At 40.0% G+C, this 26,693-nt stretch overlaps 1 protein-coding gene and 2 long non-coding RNA genes across 3 annotated transcripts; 2 read left to right on the top strand and 1 right to left on the bottom strand.

Moving 5' to 3' along the window:
• Positions 1-1,095: 1,095 nt before the first annotated feature.
• On the bottom strand, positions 1,096-23,325 carry LOC125712201 (uncharacterized). Its single transcript, XR_007383211.1, has 3 exons — positions 23,196-23,325; positions 17,325-17,396; positions 1,096-1,236 (listed from the first exon to the last, which is right to left on the bottom strand). It is a non-coding gene; the product is annotated as an uncharacterized LOC125712201 (long non-coding RNA).
• On the top strand, positions 6,633-8,397 carry LOC125712200 (uncharacterized). Its single transcript, XR_007383210.1, has 3 exons — positions 6,633-7,655; positions 7,916-7,975; positions 8,080-8,397. It is a non-coding gene; the product is annotated as an uncharacterized LOC125712200 (long non-coding RNA).
• gap43 (growth associated protein 43) lies at positions 11,456-26,642 on the top strand. Its single transcript, XM_048981989.1, has 3 exons — positions 11,456-11,733; positions 22,208-22,838; positions 25,808-26,642. The coding sequence occupies exons 1-3, from the start codon at positions 11,704-11,706 to the stop codon at positions 25,888-25,890; spliced, it is 744 nt and encodes a 247-aa protein (XP_048837946.1). The 5' UTR covers positions 11,456-11,703; the 3' UTR covers positions 25,891-26,642.
• The last annotated feature ends 51 nt before the right edge of the window (positions 26,643-26,693 follow it).

Genomic DNA, 26,693 nt, shown 5'->3' with positions numbered 1-26,693 from the left:
AGTCCTTCTTAGCTGCCTCAGCTACGTAATTCGCAGTCAGTGGCCCAAATCCTGCCAGCCCCGATTGCTTGGGGACTTGGCAGGCAAAGAGGACTTGCGGGCAGGAAACCTGGCCATGTGGATGTGCAGAATTCAGGCTCTGCCTTTATACCTGAGACGGTGTACTGTCTTGAGAGACATGTTAAATAATTTCTATTTTTTAACTCCATCCTGTTGTTGTGATAGAAGAGCAAGCTAAGGAAATATACCCAGACAGGTTTAGACTTGTAATTTGTACGTCTAAACTGGGTCTGGTGCTTATTTCCCAGCATGACCTATCACACTAGATCTCTGAATTGTGGAAACTTAGTGATAAGTACTGATGCTTGTTTGACTGTCCCTAATTAACTGTGATGGGAATCTGGATAAATGTCATGGATGCTTGGTACAGAGGTGCTAGCATCTGCTAACCCTTCCAGAATTTGACTCTGGTATACATTGATCATGCCCTTACTAACAGGATGAACTTTGGCCCGGTAAACTGCCTGTTGGAATGACATAGGGTGGAAATGAAAGATATCCATGGCTTTTCTCATCTTTTGAGCTTGAAGTTTGATTATCCTGCGTCAGGAAGGCTTTTGGGCTATGCTTATTCTATAGAACTCTGCATTGTTGCTTCCAACAGTGTCTGGAATGAACAGGAATTGATTGCTGTCTACCTATTATCAAAGGCTTATCAGATGAACCCAAAAAAAGCATTAGCCTGCTGAAATTTAGAACTTAATCTGGATGGTTTAATTGAGCTGTTGGTCAGGTAGATAACCCACTACAGGAAAGTAGACAGAAAATCCAATTCAGTTCTTGCAGGATATGTGTGCAGCCAGTGTTTCCTGTGTTCCTTCTAATTCAGGCCCCCCTCAGTTGAAGCAATTTCTTTAAATTTCTGATTCAGTGCAACAGCATCGCTTGAGATTTTCTTTTTTTTTTTCCTCTGGAAATAAGGTAAATGCCAAACGCATCATAAATGTTCTCTGAAGTACGATTCTCCTTGTCTATGGCCATCAACCTCTGTAGAAGAGCAGCATTAACAGGATCGATGTTCTGTGTTCATTTCCTCTTCCTTGATTGTCCTGTGGGTGAGCTCATTGTCAATTGCCTGTCAGACTCCACAGACAGGCTTGATGTACTGTCCTCAGAGGTGGGAGGAGAAGCCGGCAACAATTTGCTGGGTGTCGGCGATCTAGGAAACTCCAGTGTCTGTAACCACAAGAATTATAATACAGATCAATCGAATATCTGAAAAGCAAAATAATGGCTGATGACTGAAGGGAAAATAATTGGCCATAATATATATGTATCTATATATTGAAGTGCTAGTCAAACTAGGCAAATTAAAACAATCACAATTAAGCTAAATGAAAACCAAACCTTCAAAAATCAACTTAGTTGATTAGATTGTGCAATGCTTTCATAATCATGGAGACAATTAGCATTATGTATTGGGGAGGGATGATATGGCGATGTTTCTCACAAACACTGCACTGCTGATGTCACGTTCCATGACAGAAGTTGACCATACTGCACCTAAGATTTTTGGTGGTACATCTCATGTACGCGCAGTGTTAATTCCTCACATAGGTGTACAAATGACGTGAAGAATCAGTGCAGAAAATGCACTGCGGCCATGATGCGGACGCGTTGTGAGCGTTGAATATAACCAGCCCTTAGGGAGCCCCTAGGCTCCTATCATAGAGGAGGCTGACTTAAATACCCTCATGAACTGAGAAGGTTAAGGGGAGTACTCTTGGAGTTTTGAAAGACACATCCTCCACCCAGACTTCATACAAGTCCATCAGAACCACATTGACTGTTCTGCAACTGCCTTATCACGTTTGAAAGCCTAGCCAATTCCCATAGATGAACCCATGTCCACAGACCCAGTTCTAAACTCCATTTCCAAGATCTGGCAGGCCGGTTGCAGGATTCACACTGAAAGCCATCTCGGCCACTGCAAATATGATGTCCATGACTCCCTAGAAGGTGGCAGGTGCTCCCCTGAACCCAAAATGGAGGATGTGGTACTGCCAGTGACCGCTAGGCATGCCTTTTGTGAGGTCTAGGATGGGCATGAAACAGGTCTTACCTAGACACTCCACCAGTTCATCCACAAGCTACCATATCTTCTCAACCTCGTCAACTGCTTATTAAAATGCCTTAGGGATTCTGTAGGGTCTTCATCAGATAAGGACGCCAGGAGTGTTTTGATGTGGAGTTGATAAGGTGGGTGTTACGTGGGAGGCTGGAGATCACATTCTAGTAGCCATCAATAGTCTCTCTCAATTTCTACCTCTGGGTTGGGTTGAGACCCTCTCCTTTGTGAACAGTGAGCTAACAGGAAGGCTGCCACTATTTTAGCAGGATAATGTAGGATACATGGGTTGTTAGACCCGACAGTCCAGTGAGCCCACTCTTTCCAAACATGTTGTAAAGTCTTTGCCACACACTTGCAGGAATCGTTCAGAGGAAGACAAGAACTTCCTCCAAGGATGAAGAACTGGATATAGGCCTACCGTTGGACCTATTCAGGTCTTCTCATGTGCTCCATGATGATCAACATAATCATTTCAGTGCGGTTAAAGTTCACCTCCTCTGAGACCACTATTGACCTGAATTGCAGATGCAATGTCTCTCTCTTCCCATCATTCATTCTATTTACATACATTTATTCATTTACTAATTCATGATCACAGAAAAATAGTTATGTACTTTCATCTGCTACTTGCATGCGAAGGAAATGTACAGAGTCAATGATGTTGAAAAATCTGGCAATGATTTTCAAACTTATGCAGAGGAGATTGAGCTAGACAATGATGGTTAAAGAAATAGCAAAGAAAAGGATGAGACTGATATAAGGTTTGCCACAGAGTAGCGGCAAGGGCCTCAGTACTGGACCTTGTAGTCATCTCCCTGCCAGAAAGGAAACACTAAAGCTGTTATCTTAATAAATCTGCCAGAATATTTGCTACATAGTAAATTTCAACAATTGTCAGTTCATCTCAGGCCTCAAATTAAATGGCCAGGAATCATCAGTGATTGCCAATGCACAAAAATGGACTGTTTGGGTTCCTGATTGTGACGCATACTAAATCCCTTGGGACTCTCACAATATTGTGAAGTGTCTCTTATCTCTCTTCCTTAAATCACTGTCTGAGCTTTTGGATTCTCTGCTTTATGACCCTTAGCTTGATTATGCGTTTTGCAGTTCTGGATTTTTCCCATTTCTATGCACCTGACTCATCTTCTGGAATCAAAATCTGCAGCTGGATCCTAACTTGCAAGACCTTTGTCTCTGTGACAACAAATGTTTTTGAAGCAAGCAGCACCTTTCACATTTCATGGTGGGCGAATCAGCATTCAGTTTCAGCTCACTTTAAGCTAGCATTTTGCCCAAACGCTCTGTTGCAGTGTTTTTATAATTGCCATAAATCGGCCAGCTGAGTAGAGGTGGGAGTAGTGAAATGACACAGATGTAATTGTCACGATAAAATGAAATTAAACTTATTTGTGCAAATACAGTAGTGTATAACATTAAAATTATTCTGTAGTCCCAAATTTCCATCCATCCATCTTCCACAGCTGCTCATCCAGTAATGGATTGCAGGGTGTTGCAGGCTCCAGCTATATATAATGCCTGTGGCAGAATGTAGAACCCAAATTTTGAAGAATCATCCCCTGATATGTTTGGTTGGATAGAATGGCATATGTCTTCGTTTGTGGATACTGTCATTTCTGTCCCATTTGTTGAAAATGTACAACTGATAATATATGATTTCAATTTGAATATCATCTACCAGACCACCAGCTGTTGTTCTAGTCATGGGCATAAATTAAGGGGAGGATGGGAGGTTGTAACCCCCCCCCATCCCCCAATAATCAAAACCAGCCAATACAATCCGCTGGACCCCTTAAATTTATGGAGACCTCAAGCCCCCCCCAATGCCCAACCCAAAGTTATGGCCTTGGTTCTATTAATGGTTTTTCTCTAACACTGTCATATTTTTCTGGGAGGCAGTAATTAGGTAAATTTGTTTAGGTATAATATTCATATCAAATTTTATAATTAAACATTTTAAATCCAATATAATGAAGATATTTAGTTCTCAGCTGCTATCTAATCCCTTTTAGAAACCTGACTATTTTTCCCCATAAATGCTACCATGTCGAAAAATACAAGAATTTATTCCTTGAATTAAAATGACTGTCAGTTTTTCACCAAACCCCATTTCACAGACTGAATCATCATTACGCTTCTAGTATCCTGCCAGACAATTCATCATATTGTGCTTAAGAATGTGGTTTTTATTACAGAAACAATAAGATAAGAGACCATTCTGCATTAGGCAATCAGTAGGCAAAACCTATTAAGCAGTGGCTGTTCCTCACATAAAAATTCTCACCCACTTTCCACAGGTCCTGACAGTTTCTATGGTTACGGCATTTCTTTAGAGTCACAGTGCACAAAACGGTTGCCATGGTACCTGCCAACCAACAGCATCAAGTAAGCCGATCACAGTAACAGTGAAGGTACAGCCATCAGTATTGTATTTTACATAAAGCCTGCTTATTATTGCTTGCACTTCATACATTTTAGCAGTGAACTGTTCTTTTTAAATTACTGTTCTGAAAAGTCTTGACATGTAATCATTGAGAACCTGATAATCTGCTCATTGCAGGTAAGAATTTCAAGGTTCTGTATGATAACAAAACCTAAGATGCTTCAGTATAAATCCTTCTGGGTTTTGTATGGTATACCTAAGTGATCCTGGTTATGCACATCTAATAATGAATATTTATTCATATGAATATATTTGATAGTAAATAAGAAGAAGAATTATTGGTGTTTGATATGGGTCTGACATGTTTTACTTGGCTGTGTCTTTAACAGAATCGTGTTATAGGAATGGAGGATTATCGTCCACCAACAACCACTCTTACAGCTTTGCTTGTATTATGCATTACTCCAAGTATATATCACTGCAGCAGGTAGCTGGGAACCAAGTGTCGAGTGGGAGGGGCAATGTCAAGTAGGAGGGGATTATCATGAGGGGTAGGAGGGGTATATACCCAGGGTTAGGGTTGGGGTATTAGATGATAACATGCTCCTCGTTATAAACACCTCCCACATCGTGCCTTTTATTTGGCATCGCCCCTCCTACTTGACACTGCCCCTCCTACTTGACATTGCCCCTCCTACTTGACATTGCCCCTCCTACTTGACATTGCCCCTCCCATTCAACATTGCCCCCGCACTCAATGCTCCTGGCTGCAGCAATCTGCCTCTCCATTACACGCCTTCTAGCACGTTTCCAGTGCTTCATATGGATTTTGTCATGTTCGGCTTCTTTGCCTCACTGCTATTGACAGGAACAAATCAATTTCGTCTCATTTTCAAAATAAAAACAAATATAAAAATTTAATGGTGGTTTGCTTAGGCAAAGGTAAAAAAAACAAAAAGACACCAAACAAAAAAATCTACCAACATCCCGTACCTGATCAAAATGCATCATGTGAGCCTTCGCTATATTTGCACATATTTACAGCTATTACGGCAAATCATTAAAGAGTGATTAATTAAATAGACCTTTATGCTTGGGTGGCATCTGTAAATCGTCTGGCAATTTGGGGCCATGTAACTGAAAAGAATGTGAAACCTACAGATTAAAACTTACGGTAATGTGACGTGTTTGAGGTTCATCCCAAAGATAACTACAGAAGTGGCTAACCTGAAGAAAATGACTGCGCACTTTAAATTGCAATAGAAAATCAACAAAATTAATATAAATGCCACTCTAAATGGTCAACAGAGAGCATCATAGACAGTGAACAACAAAGCAAGTCACAGTAATAAGCAATAAGGGTGATCAGGTGTTTGACAAACTGCTTTTACACAATAGATATGAACATACCTGTCTGTATTCCAAAAAACAGGTCTTTTTGCATTAATATTTTTGAACAACAACCAGCATTTTGTGAATAGAGCTGCTACACCTGCATTGGGATCTGATTCCGCTAAGCTCCAAATTAGATTTAAACTGAGTAGTTAGCATTTCTGGGGCTCATGTTTGCCTTCACCTTCTGTATTTGGGCACTAAGTTCTGTTAGGATTCTTGTTTCAGGGGTGAGCCTGGATTTAATCCAGTTTTAATTTTACCTCAGGTTTATTGTCTGGTTGCCAGCTTCTTATTTTCAGTTTTACGGTTCTGCTTGATGGAATTCTGTTTCTGGTTTCATGGTTTTGGTTGGCTGATATCGGGCCTGTGGTCACATGGTTTTTGTTATCTAGTGCATTGTTTTCTAGTTTGAGGTCTTGGGTAGCTGTAGTTCAGCTCAGGGTATTCTGTCTTATGATCTGATGACTGAAGTCAATAAAATGTATGTTAACTGAGAACTTCAAGACCCATATCACGAAAAAGCTAAAATGAATAGAAAATAATATAAAAGAAATATATCCTGAAGATGCATTGATGTTTGTAGGTTTCAAAAAATGAGAGGAGATGTTGTATATTATCTACAAATCCAGAGTAGAATGGTACAGTATATACAGGAAGGTGTGGGGGGGGGGGGGGGGGGGGGGGGAGTTGTAAGATGATTCCTAGGGTCCCTGAGTGACAGGGGTCCAAAATCTCTAGCAGTACCCCTGCATGTAAGAATAATATGTCCATGTATTTAATTTCCAGTAAGAACTTCTACACTTCAAAACTTCCCTTATTCACATCTGTGCCGATCACATTCCTGTACACAGTTCTGTTACAATAAATGTTATGCTTGTTGAATATACCTTTTATGACCACCACATTGTTGGTAAAGGAAACCTCAAACGTGACAATCAATTACCATGTTTTATATGCCTTAAGTTTTTCTATTGCTTCTGTGGTTGCAAAATCAATGAGTGTGTAAGACAAATCTTATCTATGAAATAAACTAATGGTCAGACGACCTTAAGCATGACAAGGATGGAGTAACAGATCTGTGAGCACCCTGTTTTGAGATGCCATCATTACAGCACAGAGGGAGGAGAGGACATTGGTCTGTTGTTGTTGCTAGGAAACATATTAAGGAGAAGGGTGATGTTGGAGCTGTAGTTGCTGAAGAGCAAGGAGATACCAAGGAATGGATTCATACATCTGAGGTTATTTGATGATAAAAACCAGAAGAGTTTCAGTGATACTTCATATCTGAACCACTGTATGTCATCCAACATAAAGACTACAAATCCAGGACTGCAGCACTGCCCAGCCTTTATCACACTCTGCATTTCTGCGACCTAATCTCCTGCTTTTTACTCCATGGCACGGTTACCATATGCATCTGGAGTAATATATCTCATAAAATATTTCTGTTACTAAAGAAGTATATGAACATGATTTGAGAATATAATTTTATTTGCACCTATCAGCAACATGTATGATCCATCCTTCCATCCATCATCCATCCATCCCTCCCTCCCTCCATCCATCCATCCATCCATCCATTTTCTATGACCATTTGTCCTAGTCAAGGTTGTGGGGGGTCCAGAGCCGGTCCTGGAGGCTACAGGCACAAGGCAGTGAACAATCCATGATGTAGCGCCAACCCGTCACACGGCACACTCACCATTCAAACCTACAGGCCATTTGGTAACTCCAAATCACCTTGTTTTTGGGCTATGGGGGAAAACCAGACTACCTGCAGGACACGGGGAGAACATACAAACTCCACACACAGCACCATGGCACTATATCCATTAGAATCCAACTAAATTCATGCATAGAATTGGTTACCATTGGTCAATATTTACATTAACTTAATATAATGAATGTAATATAATGTTTTCAAAAGCAAAATTAGGCATATTATCTTCAACTCACTTTTGTTTATTTTATACGGTGTAATGCAGAGTTCTGCCAGGAATCGGCCATCGACCAGCAGGCTGAGATCAGCACCATGGAAATAAAAGGTAATCATGGTTTTCTCATGGTCAACTGCACGTGGAGCATGGATAGAGTACGGCAGGTGGCCACTTATTGCCCAAACCAGGCAGGACTCTCTTCCCTGGTGCAGATTTAAGCCTCCGCTGGGGAGAAGGTCAAGGCAGAAGAAGTGGCTTATATCCTCCCTGCCCTCAGCCCTGGACAACTGGGAGGATAACTGCCTCAAGGGTTCTGCTGCCTCCTGACCAGCTCATATGTGATGGTACTCAATTCGCTTAAATTTTTTATTAAACTGTCGCCTGGGGTAATACCTAGTATTGGAAATCTCTGGTTCTGTGTCCAGATGGAGAGAATGAATTAAGTGGTTTTGAACAAAGCTAATCCTCATATGCTATCCTCCATGTCTGCCTGACCCTCCTGTTTCCTACCTGGTATGGCCCTAAGAAGCAAAGAAACCATACTTTAATTACTGTGAATGATAAAGTTATCTGACAGAAGCTACTGTGCAGGTTGTATGCCACCCTTGCATACTTCTCGATTTCAAAATTGGAAAATTGGAACCTGAAAATAGCTTGTGAAAACAACCTGAAAACAGCAGAAGTCTGAACAAAGTGCTGTGGCTAAGAGTAGTTATGGCCAAAGGAAGCTTCATGGACCATTTTCTGTATTTTTAGCCGCACTAGATGGCGTTCTTGGTTTGCTTTGGGGGCATGAATTAAGCCCTTTTTTGAATACAGAGCACCATCTAGTGGTGTCAGAAAATACAGTGATTGGTTCATGCAGCTTCATTTGGTCATCCCCTGCTAAGAGTGTCCATCTTAGACAAGTTTCACAGGAAGAGACTTTGAAGACTCAGATGCACTATCGTCAAACAACCTTCTATCTTTACCCAGATACTCCAAAAGCCCTGTATATGGTGGTTGTCTCTAGCAATCCGTTCAAATGTCATAGAATACACGCTGCTTGAGGAGAGCATTTCCGGCCTACCTAAATTCAGCTCAGCCGGCAGACTTTCAGCTGTCCATTTGGTGGAAAACCGTTTTGTCATGTGCCCTTAAGGAGTATCCTTTTACTCCAAAACTCTCTCCTTCTCGGGTTTCTTGTTGTCTCCTAATTCTGACATTTGATTTATCATTCCTCTCCCAGTTTATAACATTGATCTCTTCAAGCCTGTGGCAGGCAGGAAGATTGTGCTATAAAATACAGCAATTGTCAATGAAGACGTAATTCGAACATCCCCAAACTACAAATCTTGCACTGGTCATCTCTGGAGCTGGGGCTACTACAGTAAAATCCTGTTATAGTGGACTCACTTATAACGGAATATCATCTATAACGGACAAGGTCCGCTGGTCCCAGCCGTGCTCCTTTAAGAACATGCAGAAAATGCATCGGATATAACGGACTTGCATATAACGGACAAACAATTTGGTCCCCAGGGAGGCTTTTAGCTGTAGTTTTGTTCGGCTATAACGGACATGCAGGCTCCGCCTACAAGGCGTGGCGTGCCGGTGATATCCAGTGCAAATACATAGTCGGGATTATTAATAGTCACACATCTGGTCAGGTAAAGTTGGATTACTACAGGCACAATATAATAATTTATACCACAAGTGTGTCTGCTGGGGTGTGGCATGAGTAAATGGTGTCCTGTGGTTGTGTTCTGGGCATCCAGCAACTCTGGATATAACGGACTTTGGATATAACGGACTGTTTTGCCAGGTACCTTGAAGTCCGTTATAACTGGATTTTACTGTACCAGCACTGGGCTACATCCAAGAGGTCGCTTTTATGAAAACTGACATTTCACACAGCAATTTGTCTAAAAAGGGGCGCTCAAATACAATCCAGAATCATTCAATTAAGGCAACAATATGTTGCCCATTTATATATCATTTGGTCTAGTTTTTGTTACCAACGGATGCAACAGTTGAGGGGTTGGGGATGTTTCCATGCAATTATTTCATTGGAAAAAAATTTCCAACATTTTGCATTAGTAAAAAGGCAAAGAGACCATACTGTAAAATGGGGGGTTTTCTTCTAGGGGGGGCTTCACCCTATGTTTGACCCAAACACCTCATGCAGTGACTCGGCCACCTAACAGACACCACTGTCCAGAAAACACCCCGTACTTAGATTTGGAAACAAATAATAGCAACCATTTTACATCAAATCCCTATGAGAATTATCTAAGAATTTGTTCTAGAATTTGTAGCTCCAAATCAAAGAGATTGAAATAAATCAAGTGGGATGGGGAAATTAGGGGAGAAAAAAATTAGGTTTGCAAAAAAGTATTAAGGATGCTTATGATGATTTTAAAAGCCGGGAGAAAGAACTTTATTAGAAGTATATTTCTATCTCAATAGTGAGATTTCAACAAAAGTAAGTGTAAAATGGGTTTGGAATTAGCTTGTTAGAAATGTAATATTTGCCTCATAAACAGTACAAAGGGTCTGATAAATAAATGAAGTGATAAATAAATGAAGATGTAGTGTAATGGAATCCGGTCCTTACATTTATTCCAGCTATTTAAAAATTTTAAGAAATATTAAATTTAAATATAAATATTACTATAAAATGCGAATGTTGTGTATATTTATTTGATTTTAAGATGCTATTTCTTATACAATATTTTATATACATATTAGTAGCTATTTCTGACTTCAGAAATAAAAGCAAATATTGGCTATGCAAATGATCATTATCAATCACAAATTTAATTCACTCTGCTAAAACAATAATTTTAAGGAAAAATGATTCCAGGCCAAAATTTATTCCAGTACAGTGGGAAGAAAATGGCTTAGATGGTGCAATCCCTGTTATAATTATATGGGCATGTTTTTTTTTTTCTCTCACTGAGGAGGGGGTGGGGGCTTCTGTTGTGCCTGACTATCATGGTACAGGCAGTAAAAATCCAGAGGGAGAACAGCACAGAGAGATCACTTCCTGGCCACACCCTGTTCTGCTTCTAAGAATCTGTATGTATCTCCACATGTAAGTGCAAGGATGCTGATTTAACATAAACACTGTATTGAGCCTTTTTACATTTGTTCTAGACAATGAATTACTTTACCCTTATCCTTCGGGTATTTGCTCTATTTACTGATTTATTAATGTCTTGAAGGTCTGCTATTAAAGTGATAAAAAGTGACACCATTATTTAAAAATGTGTGCGTGCGTGTAATTTGGATTCTTTTTTCAGTGTAAGCAGGTGCTGATGCATGTGAATTATCAGAAAATAATCAGGGAAATGTTTTTCCTTTAAGAATTCGTTCAGCTGGGCCAACACCCAGCGAGGAAGAAAAGGGAAGCCGACAAAATTGGTATTCTCTGTGGTCAGATTGGAGGTATTCAATCATTCATAAGGGGAACAAGGCAGGGTGGGGTTATGGCTTCTGCTTGTGGAAGCTACCGTGAGGACTGAGGAGATGGAGGAGGGGGAGGTGGGTGGGTTTATTTCAGCCAGAAGGAGGGGTAGCGGGTGTAGGGAGGGGGAGGAGGTTTGAGGGTGGACTTGCAGTCATTGTAAGCCAGTAAGTCACGGTGAGGTGCGGCCAGGCGGATTTTGTGAGCGCGTGTGCAAATTGTGATGAGTAAAAGCATTAGGCATCTCAGCTGCTGATACAGCCAGTGTGTGTGTGTGTGTGTGTGAGAGCGTGCGATTGAGGAAGGGAAAGAGAGAGCGGGAGAGGAAGAATTAAAAAGAAAAAGAGGAACGAAGAAAAGGGGGAAAAAGAAAGAGGATACTATAGTCATGCTGTGCTGCATTAGAAGAACAAAACCGGTAATTGTCTCATTCTGTTATATATTCTATTATATATTTCTTTTCATTTTTCCCATCATTGTAATACGTCCATCATTGTATTATGCATTTCATTGTGTGTGAAAAGGCTTGAATGAGATTAGACACGGTTATTCACTGTTTTATTCTACTGTAATTTCCATTGGGTGTAGTGTTCTATAGCTGACACACCTTAGCTCATTTAATTATGATAATGAACACGCTTTGACAAGCAGCATACATCTAGCCCTATTTTGTGATTTTCACCGTTTTAATGATGCCTGCAATCTTTTGTGAGTGTCCGTGCTTTTTCATACACACGCCATCCATCCTTATGAAGGAGCTCTTCTAAAATGAAGTCCAATTCATGCAGAAAATAAATGAAAAGTATTGGGGTGGCCAGTATTAAGGGTGTAGTCGGCTTAGGTGTGCTTGCTGATATACTCATACTCTTGTAATACTGTAGGCAGGCACTGAGAAATTGTGCTCAAAAGTTTGATTATTATTAGTATTGCTGTTATTATTCTTTTTATTATTATTAAAAAATAATGGCGATAATTATTATGTGATTCAGTGATACAAAATAGTAAAAAAATGGTCACATTAAGTGCTGTAGATCTTGTAGGGAAAAGGGAGGAATCAGATCAAACTATGGTTCCTCTGGCAACAAGCTGGGCAGGAGAAAAAAGTCTCAGGAGAAAAAAAATGAAAAAAAAAAAAATGAATTACTGCCTTGATGGGATCATTACTGTTTTAGGTTCTGAAATGGGTCTCATCACCTGGGATAACTTTATTGTGCCCACAGATGTTACGGAGTTCACACTTTTCAGTTGATCACCATTCAGATCTAACAGAGGCTCAGGCACTTTAAAAGAAACGTTTTTTTTTTCTCTAAGCATCAGGGCGTGTCTTAGAAGATTGTGTCAATGAGCGTTGTAAGAGTTATGTAGCGTTTGCTGTGTGCTTTACCTAGATTAATTATTGGGTTTTTCCTGATTAGAAAACTAGTATCACCGATTGTCTTGGTTCTATTTTATGTCCACTGTCTTAAATTATTGTAGATATCATAAAACAATGGCCAAAGCCTTCAGGAATACCTGCCTTCTCGCTTAGATGTAACCTAGTATGAGTCATTTCCAGATTTTTATGAGGATGGGTGAGGCATCGTGTTAGCACTGCATCACTGTGCAGCCAATACATATCTCATCAGAACATGAGCAGACGGCACTGCATTTTATTGATGATACTTTTTTTTCTTCTCATATTCAATATATGTTGTTGTGTTTCAACAATGTTTATTGGATGTATTTTTAAAAAATCTCTTTGGGTGAGCTCATATAATGTGAGGAAAAGGTATCATATTTATTCATTTTGTTACTCGCGTGCAGGCTTCCAGTTCTGATTTAGAAAATATTGCCTTGCTTGATTTGGTTTTTAAATTAAAAATGCACAGTTGCAGATTATTGTAGTCTAAAGGGGTGCTTGATACAACTGTGCTGCCTTTGTTGAAGTAAAATTAGACATTTAGTAAGGAATGGCAAGGGTAATATTCCTGAAACAGACATAATTTTTTTTTGTAAGTGTTAAAAATATAAGAATGACATGCTGCAATATTTAGAAGACATTGATAAGACATTTATATTAAAAAAATTTAAAAACGCTGCTTCCGGAAGTGTAATATCCATCTGAATTTCTTCTTCTGCAGAAGCAAGCTCAGAGAAAGGGTGTGGTAGACACAGTGCAGACTCATTCGGCAAGAGCCCAGTCAAGCTGAGAACGTATGGGCATTTACTGCAAACTGCATCCCTTCTCCCTACTGGGAGTATTCCATCTCATTTTTGTCACATTATAAATCCAGAGTGATCCCATCAATTTAATGCAAAGCACACAATGCATAAACTGAGGCAATAATCAATAAACTAATACTGTGTATTGTTTAATGTAACAGAAAATATCTCCTTTTTTTTTTGGTGAGAAAAAAAACTAATATTTTGAAAAAGATTATAAAGCAGGATTTTACTTATTTTACTTTCAATTAGGCTAACTAGTAAATGCTTTCCCTTGTTGGACACAGTTCATAGGTTTCTTAGTGACAATTTTAAAAAATAAAAATGTGTTCTTTTTATTTCCTTTGAATAATTTCCCCAAAGATCTTATCTGGCAATGAGCAATATTTTTTTTGAATCAGTAATAAGGAATTCACATGTCGTTTTAGGCTGCATGTAAAAATAAATGTATAAGTGGCCACACAGCAGTATGGGTGTGGTCCACTCCAACCTTCTCACCTATCACCTGCTGATATTACAAAGGAGGAAGAGTATGATGCAGGGTAGGGCCAGCGTAGCACGATTCAAAACACAGGCATATGGAATGCATATATGTTCATATGTATATTTGTGCCAGTTTCACAAAGCTGTATAAAATATTTTATCCTGCACCTGCAAAAATATATATATATATATATATATTATGAAGAATGAATTGAATTTTTTGAATCTAAAATGCAGCCAGCAAGCAGCATATTAAACATGAAAAAAAATTATGATAAAAAGTGAAATAAACGAGGTAGTTCATTGTTTTCACCCTGGTCTCATGTTATGCTTGAACCCAGAAGGGCCACCTCCTGAAAAAGAAATTACCTCATTGCATTACATTGTCTTTGGAGATTTAAGTAGGTTGCAGGTTGTCACATGGATGCCTGCCTAATTTCAACACCCAGAATGCATCTCTCCTGCATTGTTTAGTGTCAGAAATGTTTTCACTTTTGTACTTGAGGGAAAAGGCTACATTTCAAAGGACATTTATTTTATCAGATTACCCTTCAGGAATTATTAAAACTATGTATTATGTATACACACAATGCAGAAATTACTTTAATATATCAAGGTGTAGATTTTATTTTTGAATTAAAATGATTTGGCCTCCAAGGCGGATGATTTCCTTTCATATAGATGAGAACAAACACACAAAGGAAAAGTGTGTTATGTCATGCACCTGCGATGCAAATGTAAAACTGCAAAACTTCAATATATAACTTGAGTATATGGAATGTTTTGATTGAATTGGTTCAATTTGTTGTTCATTGGATATTAATAGTAGGGCATCTGGTGGAATATATTTTGTAAATTTAGATTATATACTTAATGATTTTTCACAAACAAAAGAAAATACACAGCTAAAATATGGCTAGCAATGTGCTCCTATGAATTATCAAATACCACAGTGTGAATTACATTTATTAAACTCACATTATATTTCAGTAATTAACATTTAATTTTCATTATGTTATACATAAAGCGTATATTTTTTTTGATATGTGATCATTTTGAAACTAGATCAATGCTTATGGCGCCCCCTGCTGGCTAATTTGCACAAACTTTCTAGTAAGAGACGTTCACTATCATCCTCCAGCAGAATCCAAAATCCTTCCAAGTGATAGCAGCCATAGGGTATACAACAATTTTGTTTTTAGTAAAGCAACCTTGTACATGACTATAGATGTACTTGCTTGTTACTGTTCATATATATTTAATTAGTACCATTTGGAGGTTGTACAATATAAAATGGATTTTAGCGCCCCCTAGAGACCATATTCATAGTCTAGCATAATTAAAACACAAGCTAATACAAAACTTTATTTACCCTTAGAGTGAAATTTTTTGTTTTCTAGCACAATAATCCAATAAAGAACCAAACAAATGAATGACTACTTAAATGAAATGCTAAATGAATAAAATGTAAACAAATTACATATAAAAACAGTTTTTATATCACTACCAATTTTCACCAATTATGCACTGTACAATTGTTTAATTATCCATCCATCCATCCATTTTCCAAGCCGCTTATCCTACTGGGTCGCGGGGGGTCCGGAGCCGATCCCGGAAGCAATGGGCACGAGGCAGGGAACATCCCAGGACGGGGGGGCAGCCCATCGCAAGGCATACTCACATACCATTCACTCACACAGGCACACCTACGGGCAATTTAGCATATCTAATTAGCCTCAGCATGTCTTTGGACTGTGGGGGGAAACCGGAGTACCCGGAGGAAACCCCACGACGACACGGGGAGAACATGCAAACTCCACACACATGTAACCCAGGCGGAGACTTGAACCCAGGTCCCAGAGGTGTGAGGCAACAGTGCTAACCACTGCACCACCATGCAGCACCGCCCCCTAATTATCATATAGAAATTATATAATAAAAACTTGGAAGTAAAATCCTGACCACTCTGATGTGCCAAGTCTGATAAATGAGATTTTTTTTCATTTTCCTTCTTTTCCTTTTTTTTTCTTGCCCTGTAGATGGTATGTGACACTATGAGTTATAGGCTGGGTCACTGGTTCAAATCCTGTGGCTTGCAGAGTGATATCACTGTTACCTGTAACCACAGACTGGCTGACCCTGCTCTTTGATTATGAGTTACATGATGACAAAGGCTTCTACTAAATAAGTAAATAAATGTATATAATTATACTCCAAGGAACATAAAGGTTGACTTTGTGCATTCAAGAAAAAGTGTGGTTTACAGATTTATTAAATTATATTGTATCTTTAAAGTGCACCTGTAGACTTACTGGCAGTCATTTGTTGATTGAGGGTGAAGAAGTGGTCCAGGACACATTTCTCCAAATGCTGTATGTTTACTGAAGATCATGCACTCTGAACAATTAACAAAACATCTATGTAGCACAATAGTTGATTGCTTATGTCAGTGATTCTAGACATGAAACATATGGAAACATACACAGTACAGATCAACGTTATTGCTACTGTGTTTAGCATATGATGTACAATATCATAAGAATTTTTTTTAAAAAGTGGACAGCAATATGGATATGAAACAGCACAGAATAAAAAATTATAACAACAGAATTGTAAATGGTAAAAAAAAGCAGACATGACACAGTCATTGGCACCCTTTGAAATAAATCAGTTTGATTAGATGAGCTATAATCTCATTTGCAGTACAATTAGACTCACCTGCAATGGCTGATAAGCACACGAATTAACCAATGATAGATAAGAAATAGATAAGAAAAAAAAGTTAATTCTGATTTCCTTTTTGAAGATGGCGCATAGCTAAGAAAAACTACATTTACAGTCACCAAACTTATACATTTACAACAAGTACAAGTACTAAGCTAACCCCAGAAAACTTGCCACCCCTGAACGCAGTTATTAATCAATATTATTAAGAAGTTTAATTCTCATATTAAGACTCATCAGCTGTGGTGTGAAGTGAAAAATTGAACAAGTAAAGTCTTCAAAAGTCGGTGTGATCTGTTGAAAAACAACACAGAACTTACAGGAAAGCTTAAGGTTAGCTTGGAACTACCGGTAGTGCCCTGGAGTTCTGTGCCAAATGCCAAACATTAAAATAAGGGCATTATGGGTGAAGGCCAAGGAGGGCCCCACTGTTCACAGACAAATACAGAAAGACATGTCTGGTCTTTGCCCAAACCCACCTAGATAAACCAAAATCCTTCTGGAAACATGTTCTGTGGACCAATAAAACAACGATATTTGTCTTTGACAGTGTAGATCAGCATATCTAGGCCAATGAAATGAAATAAAACAATATCTTACCTGTAGTTAGATGTGGTGGAGGTTCTTTAATGTCATCCCTCTCCTTCGGTGCCTCTTGTACTGGAGGGAATCCTGAAAAAGGAGGGTCGCTAGTACATTTTAGTGAAATGACCAACCCAGTGCCAGGAAAGTAGACATGAATCAAAGATCACAGGGTCCCCGAGCAAGACAATGAGCAAAAATACAGAAGAAATCAGAAATGCTGGACTGTGTCACTGAGTAAGTGATCTCAATCTGACTGAAAATATTTGGAAATTTGCCATTGGTAAAGTGAATTCTGCAGATAACCAAAACTGAAGAATCAGAAATTCTAATAACCGAAAGCTGTAAGAGGCTTATTGATGATGACAAGATGATGATTGTCGGTATTTACCAAGAGTTGCGAAACCAAGTATTTTAGAAGGGTACCTTTAATATTGTTCAAGTCATATTCAGTTTTTACTCAGTGAAAACATTAAATGTAAGCTGAAACAGAAATCCTTTTGTTGTATAACTCCATGTATGCACATTCAATTAAAATATCCTGATGACTAAATATTGTGACTTTCCAGTTATTTCTGAAGATACTATACATACAAGGCCAATAATATTGTCCAGAATTGTATTTTCACTGAACATATGGTAATGCATTTTAATTTAAACGACATAAAAACCTTTGTGTTTATTGGGTTAGGTAAGCCCGTATTGCTTAATGAACTTATTCCTAATATATAGCAACTTCCTTGTGAGAGTATGGCATGTAAAGGCAAGCCTAAGAGAACAGGAAGACAATTTATTATTTTTTAATTCACTAATGTATTTCTGTAGCAGAAAAAGAAGGAATCACAGTTAGCTACCATATCAACCTGTCAACTTGTCTTTGGTTAGAACACGTTTGGATCTGACAAGCCAAAACAGGGCACAGCAAAACCAGACAGACCATCTACAGCACCATGTTTTCCTAATGGCCCCTGATATTTCTGGACAGTGCTCTGCAGAAACGGGTTAGCGATAAGACTTGAGAGTGCGGACTGAATGGGGCTCTCCAGGATGAGATGTACAAGATGCAGATTCAGGTGTTTCACCCTGGAGAAAACAATAACTAGGACACAGGAAACAGAAAATGGGGTTGAAATACAAGAAAGAAGTTTGTGGTTCCATGGTACATCAGCTGTACAATTCTGGGTAACCAAGACCACAGACACCAAAACAGGATGCCAGCCAATGAAAAATATAAAACCCAACAGAAGAAGCTGGCAAATTAAAACCAGGAAGCCAGAAACATGAAGCGGGTTCACCGAGCCGCAAACCTGACGACAGGATGATGGATCCTCGCAACAAAACCCAGAAATAAATACAGTGCAATTAAATCCTGCCCCAAAAAACTCCAGGAAAAGCTCACTGCTTAGTCTCGGAAATCGCTTCCATAAAAGGTGCGCTACATAGCGTGCCTGTCATTTTTTACTGCTGTTTAAATTGTTAACAGTGAATTTGACTCACTGGATGTATTCAAAATATATGACTGATTCACTATTCCCTATATAGATAAACCTACAGTGCATTCAGTTTTTTTTCCCCTGATTTTGTTACATAACAGCTGTACTCTAATATGGATCAAATGTATTTTTAAATCACAAATATGCACACAGTACACAATAATCAAAGCAAAACAGCTTTGATTATAAATGCATTAAAAGTAAGTACTTTTAGAACTTCGTTTAAGGACCCTAGGCAGTGATCACAGCTGTAAGTTGCCTTGTGTTTCATGATGCAAGCCTGGGAATCTTCTCCCTTTCTTCTCTACAATATCTAGTAAGTTCTATTAGTTTGGAGGGGGAGCGTTGATGTGCTGCTATCTTAGTCCTGTCCAGAGATGTTCAGTTGGAGCTAGGCTCCGTTGTGCCACTCCAGGACATTCATGCATTTCTTTTTAATCCAGCCCTAAATTGCTTTGGCTGTGTGCTTCAGGTCATTCTTGTGTGGGAACATGAATCTTCGCCCCAACCTGTCGCTGAAACACAGGCCCACAGCAGAATGTTGCTGCCATCAAACTTCACTGTAGGGATGGTATTGCCCAGGTAATGAGCAGTGCCTCCATTTCTCCAGATGGTATGTTGCCATTAAACCCAAAAGTGCTCAATTTTGGCTTCCTCAGAACGCGGAGTATTTTTTTCTCTCATGACATTAGAGTCCTTTGGGTGCATTTTGTGCAATTAAACTGAGGAAAGGCTTCCATCTGCCCACTTTAACAAAAAAGCCCGACCGCTGGGCTATGGCACTGCAGTAGCACAGTAAGAGGATGGCCCCAGTGAAACTGCCAAGGTGGGAGTGCACAGTGGAGGACTGGGGTTGGACCCCTGGGAGATGTATGAGGCTCCACTGCACCTGGCAGTATGGCGGCTGGTTTAACGAAGATTAAACCAGGAAAAAAGAGCTACACATCCTCCTAGACTGGAAGACCACCAGCATTTTTCTGTGCTGAAGCAGGCCCTCCAGTGGCACATTGGCACACACCTGATATTGATGTAACTCGCACATCTCCATCCCAGCCAATGACAAGACAAGGCAGAAAAGGATCTGGCTATGCTTGCGTACCCCCACTACCCAGACAAAATGCAGAATGACCTGCCACTGCAATCCTTCATGCAACAAAGACGGCCACAGCAAGTCTACATTGCCATACTAAGTATTCTGGAGCAGATGGGAGTAGAAGCAGAGCTTCTTGAGCTAATCCTATGCCGACAAGGAGCATCTGAAGGGCAATGGCATGGTCATGCAACAAAATCAGTGGGGAGAGAAGAAGAAGCAATGAGCCGGTAAAAGGCACTTTAGCAACAGAGACTCCTGGTGTGCTGGCTCCCAAGGAAGAGAAGCTATAGGCTGCAGCACTGCCTACAGCCTTACCCAGGGTCAGTAGAAAAGTTGAAAAGCCCTCATGTATGACTTGCCATTGAATGAGTTGAGTTGTAAGATATCCAGGACTCATGCATTATGGAGAAAGACCTGTCCACTGTGTGTGCCTGACGTGCCCAGATTAACAACACCACAAGGAAGAAGATGGGCACCACCTGAGCTGCAGTCTCCAGCCCTGTTCATTACGACGGGATCATTGGACGGACAGAACCAGAGAATGGGTTCAGTTTCTACTGTCTGGAGCAAGAACTCAAACCAGGTAGAACTGCAGGCAGCTATAGGGCCAGACGAAAAGTCAGGGGTAAGAAAAGGCTCGGCAGTGCATTACCAGGGTCAGCTCTGGGGATGTACTGGGAGGCAGTGACAGTTGTCTGGCAGAGGAGCTGCTACTGATTGACTATAGGTGAGGAAGCCAGTCTGAAGGCACTATTGCTCACCCAGGTTGACGTCTTCGCTGCCTGTAATTGAGACTGCATGCAGACTGGTCTAATGTCTGATCAACACATACAGCACTGCGTCAATCCGACTACATCCCTGCCAGATGCCACTCTCCAAGAAGGATACAGCAAATAGCTAATTATCAAGGAGGTTCACACTGCCAGACTATAACCCACTGACGTGCATAAATAATCCACTTTGTTTCCTAGTGGGTTCAAGTTGTTTCAGTTCTCTTGACCTAAGCAGTAGCTACCGGTAGGTGACACTCACTGACTGGGATCAGGACAAAAGCTGTAGCACTGCAGTGTTACGCATTTTGGGATCTGCAATGCCCCTGCCAACTTCAAGAGGTTGATACTCAGTGGCATACTATCTTGCAAGTGCATTGTATGCCTATATGGCCTCCAGATACATGCCTCAGACGTTGACAGTGCTCTTACCAACCTCGAGATCTTTGCCACTACTTGGAGGGCTGGTGTCAAGCTTCACTGATAAGCGCTCGCTTCTCCAGAGGTATGTGCAAGTCCTGGGCCGCGTAATGGATGTGTTTCCATAAAAGCAGAGAAGGTAACAACCATGTGAGACTGGCTAACACTGTACACTGGATTTTTCTTGGCTTGGTGCCTAGCAGCAGTTTATGAGGGGCTGCACCAATCTCACAGTACCTGCCCGCTGCGTGGCAGAAAAGGGGGCCAAACTTCACTGGACAAGAGTGTGACGCGGCATTGCGAGCACTCAAGAGGATGCTGACAGCTCTTCCAGTGCTAGTGTTCCCCAAACTGGCAGGGCATGGGGGCGTATTACAGCTCCCAGCCAAGCTGAGCAATGCACGACTATTATGGTACATATATATATGTGTATATGTATATATGTGGTTCATGATCGGTGGAGAGATTGGTGTGTATATGCATATATATATATATATATGTATAAATGTACTTTTTTTTTACGTTCCAATTTTCTTTATTTTCCTTCCAAAAACTTACACTGATGAACAGGGAAAAAAATGTGCATTAAACTAACAAAATACATGTGGTGCCTTATACGTTGCTGAATTCATAAATTCTTTATGAAATGGCTTGATGTCTCAGGGTGATATTAAGTGAGGTGATGAAATGATTCATTAACTTTCACTGCAGGCTAACTCATTTATTTTTCTTTGTGCTGATGCTGACTTGGCTGCATGTATGTATGTGTGTGTGTGTGTATGTATTTATTTAATAGCGTGTTTAATTTTGTTCATCCCAATGTCCTGAAGTCCTTTCACCAAATTCCTGTTCTTTCTTCCCATCCCAAAGTTATGCAGTAATACCTATAAAAAATGAATGTCACATATAGAAAATATTTCTTTTGTCATTTTTCATCGTATTATCACATATAACCACTTATATGTTTCAATATGTTGCAGATTACACCTCAGATTAATTTGTGCACTAAATACAGATCCTGAGCCAATCCTACAATAAACATTAATCCTCTGTATGTGCCTTGAAGCCATTTCTTGATTTTATGAATTAACGCTTTATAATTTAATGAACGCTATTATTCTGTAGATTGAGAAAAATGAAGAACCTGATCAAAAACTGGAACAAGATGCTCACAAACCAGAAGACAAAGCCCACAAGGCCGCCACCAAAATCCAGGCTAGCTTTCGTGGACACATAATTCGAAAAAAACTCAAGAATGAAAAGAAGGATGAAAGTGCTGCCATCCCTGAGGCAGCGATGGAGGGAGGGGAAACGAAAGAGAAAAGCTCCCCAGTGGTGAATAAGGCCACAGAATGCACTACTGAAGAAAGGGAAACACCAAACCAACCAAAAAATTCAGAACCTGACAAGGCAACTAACACCCCTGCAACAGGCTGCTCTCAGCCCGAGGCTGCCGTTTCTGAACCAGCGAAAGAAGAGGCAAAGTCAGACGCGCCCACGGAGACGAAGGAAACTGCCAAAGAGGAGGAGGAATCCGCAGCCGGTGAAAAAGTATCTTCTCCTACAGAGAAGCCCACTGTTAATGAGAGTGAATCTTCTCAGTTAGCTGCAGCCAAGGAGACACAGCAAGATGCTAACAAGGAAATGGAAGAACTCAAACAAGCCAATGTGCCTGCTGTCAATGAGGATGAGCCAATAGCAGACAAGTCCCAGAATGAGGAGAATGAGTCTGACGCTCAACTTCCAGACAAAAAAGGTGAGCTTGGCTCCCTGCCGCCTTTTCTATTATGGTCATCATGTTTCTATTAAGTTTCTCTTTGTAATAGAATCTATCTATCTATCTATCTATCTATCTATCTATCTATCTATCTATCTATCTATCTAGCCTGAAAGACACTATTGACATGGTAAGTGTGAAAAGTGGGAGTTGGGGCACCATTTCATACAAAAACAGACACAGACAAGCGGTAAATAACTGTGTGGGACTGTAGATTGCAAATTGCTATAGTCATTGGAAAAACCAGTAATTCATTTATAGGTAATTAAACCAAACTTCAATTTTCACAATTAAAGCCCCCACACAAGCATAAAGGCTAAGTCCCAGGTAACCTACCATGCAGTGCAAACTCTCCAAACATCACCCATCTCTCTGCAACAACAGGGTTGCCAACTTTGGTCAGTTGGCTGGAGTGATATTTTCAGTGTGAGATTAGTCAGGTGAGTCAGCACATGCATTTATGTGCATGTAAAAGTTTTATCTTAAGGGCTTGATACCTGAAACTCCCCATCAGACTTTTATAACTGAAGACGCCTTTCAGAGGAGAGGTGAAACGTCTTCAGGAAATTGCAAAAGAAGTTCCCGAAGTGCTCGAATCGAGTTGTCGTGTCCTGGACGACTGAGAACCTACACAGACATGAGTTTAATCACCTTGGAAATCACCTTGGAAACGTTTTGCAAACTCTCCCAACATTTGTTGCGGAGGCTTTCCTGTAAGCCTAAGAATGGATGGCCAAGTGTTCTCAAAGCGTAGCTTTACATAACCAATGTGGAAGCGGTCTCTGCAGTTGGGTGATGTTCCCGTTTATTCCAAATTTTCGGTTCACATAAAAATGACCTTTTGCTTTAACCTACAACACTTGTGCTGTATAATGTGCCGTTTATACCGTGCTGCCTTACAGGTGCTACGGTAAGAAGCAAGTTCCACCATCCTCCCGTCTAAGCGGAAAACACCCATTCATACCCTCCTGTCCTCACGAGACCACATACCCACCTGTCCTCACGAGACCACATACCCACCTGTCCTCACGAGACCACATACCCACCTGTCCTCATGTGATCAGACCACCCCATGCAATACATCCCCCTGTGGCCAAAATCCATAATACACCCCAAAGATATAAATGGCTCCCACACTTGTGATGTAGCTAATTTTAGGTTTATACTTGAATAATTATGTTGGCAAGAAAAAGCCAAAGTGCTGTTAATCTTTTCAGCTTATTATTATTATTATTATTATTGTTGTTGTTGTTGTTGCTGTCACCCCCAATTGCTATACGCTTCTCCTCCTACAGTTTAAGGAGTACAACCATCAAACTTTCCACACTTCTTCATCCCATAAGTGGTGGAATGTGCTTGTTCTTTTCTAAGTTGTCCCCCCCTCCATCTTACTGGGATGTCCCATCAAACACCACATTTTTCTCATGGACGTATACTGGGAGGATTTTCAAACTGCTGCCAGTTCAAACTGCTTACAGAGTTCATGCTAAACTCACCAAACTTGAATCACACAGTCATGGGGTCACAGTAAAGGAACTGGTCTTCCAGGTCTTCCAGCCAATCACGTTTCACCTCTTCAAAGCCAAAGGCAGCCACCAACAGCCAATCAGGTTCACTCATTGACTTCAATGGGAAAATTTTAATCATGGGAAAATCATCTAAGTCATTCTCAAATTTTTGATGGCAGGATCCCTAAGCTTTGCACAGTTAGTCAAAGGGTGACTGTGGTCCAAGGCTTGAAAAAGGGGGTGGAGCCATGAACAGCCATTCAGATTTCACTCATTGACTTTAATGGGAAAATTTTAACTGTTCCCATGCTCACATTTTAGGTGGCAGGGTCCCCAAACATTGCATAGTTGGTCAGTGAGTGACTGCGGTTCCAGGTTTGAAAAAGTGGGTGTAACCTCCAATAGCCAATCAGAATTCAGTCATTGTCTTTAATGGGAAAATTTCAACTTTTTTCAACTTCATATAGCTAGCCTTTTCAAGCCAACATGAAGTTTGTTCACAAACTTCCTTTTCTAGTTTTGATTTGAAATTTGAATTAAATTTTCCATAGGATTTATGCATAAATATAAAAATCTGAAATCATGAACTCCAGATGAGTTGGCAACCCTGCACTTTAGATTTCAGTATTTTGCAAATATGTCTGACCAGAACCAGTCTTACTTTAACAGTGAGGCCAGTGGAGGCGCGGGGGGCACAAAGAAAGGAAGGGGGGGGGGGACAATGGACACATGCACACTCCATGTACAGCATGTGATGCGAAGATGTTTATAACAGAACAAAATATGTGTTTCTTGTCTAATTGTGAATGAATGAATGTTATTTATTGAAACGTTTTTCAAGACACCCAATGGGGGGGCACTTCATCCACCACCACTGTGCAGCACCCACCTGGTGTGATGTGTCCATTCTGCACCAGTACGCTCACCACACAATAGCTAAGATGGTAAAGGGGCAGGAGAGGATTCACCAGCTGGATATAGGGGATGATTAGGAGGCCAGATTCAAAAAGGGCCACACTGACATTCTACTAACTCGAATGCATCTGCTTTTGAAAATTAGCATGCATTAAGGGTACGCATAAGTGATGGTACTTGCTATTTGTACGAACAGAAATACAGAGGAATTCCTTTGTTTCCATATATCCTGTCTTGCCCTGACAAATATACAGGTGTGAGCAAAGCATGAGCTCAGATCACAAGGTCAGTCATTTTTACAGCACTGAAGAACAGTTTTTGGGTTTAAAGGCCTTTGCCAGGGGGCCACCAGTGACACAAATGTTCTGGATGCAGACGCAAATTCCTAAACCACAGAGCCATGAACCATGAATTTGAATTCATTTAAACATTTGTGAAAGTGCCGTTGCGATGCGCAAGCAAATTAGCGAGGGACCAAAGGAAACTGTGAACAAATGTTTGTTTCTTTCTTGTGTTCCATTTCAGATGATGTTGAGACTAAAGCAACTGAAAGTGTTCCAATAGAGACAGATAAAGATGAAGACCAGGCCAGCCAAGACAAAGTCTGAAAAAGATTAGTAATTATGCGTAACAGGAATTGTCATTCTGCCTTCTAAGTGTAAGGACCATTCATTTTATTCAATTGTTTTCACTTTTTTGTGTGACAGTTATTTTCTAAAATTGGGGGAGTTCCCATTGAAGGTGTTTGGCTCAAGCAAGACCTAAAGCCTTTTAATTTTAAGGTTCATCATATTGTAATGATTTGATTAAATAGGCGCAAAATTTCTTCTGCCTAAATTAGAGCAACCCCTAATGTTGGTATATTAAACATTGAGAGTGTGTCTAGCATTGTAATACCGACTGATATTTGATTCACGATGGTCACCTCACACAAAAAAGATGAAATGGATTTTGAGCAGTATGGAGTGTAGTACCGTAAAACCCAGCAGAGTACAACAGCTTGTCAGCAGGACATGAATCCCTCGAGTCATTTAACCAAAGCACATGGAAACGCCTCCACAGAAATGTTTGGCAGTCACAAAAAAACATAAAAACAAGAAAGTGACTTATTTTAGATGTTGTTGGTGTTGTCATGACAGTTTGACATAATAAATTATTTGAAAATATTCCGCACTGTATTTAAAGCAGGAATTAACAAAAACAACAAAATTGCTCTGGTTGTTTTCCATGTTAAGTGAGTGCAATCTTCAGTTTAAATATATAAGGAGTTAAAATTGTGAGTGAATAAATGGTTCAGTTCAATTCTATGTGATGGGAAACTTTTGTCTGTTTTCAAAATAAAGCAACGTGCCAATTACAACATTCATTGTGAGAATCTGTTTCTCCTGCTTTTTCTTAACTTCTTCACTAG

The sequence above is a fragment of the Brienomyrus brachyistius genome, chromosome 17, assembly GCF_023856365.1.
Source record: "Brienomyrus brachyistius isolate T26 chromosome 17, BBRACH_0.4, whole genome shotgun sequence".
Lineage (NCBI taxonomy): Eukaryota > Metazoa > Chordata > Actinopteri > Osteoglossiformes > Mormyridae > Brienomyrus > Brienomyrus brachyistius.
Note: the sequence above shows the minus strand (reverse complement) of the source record. Positions and strands in the feature narration are given on the sequence as shown.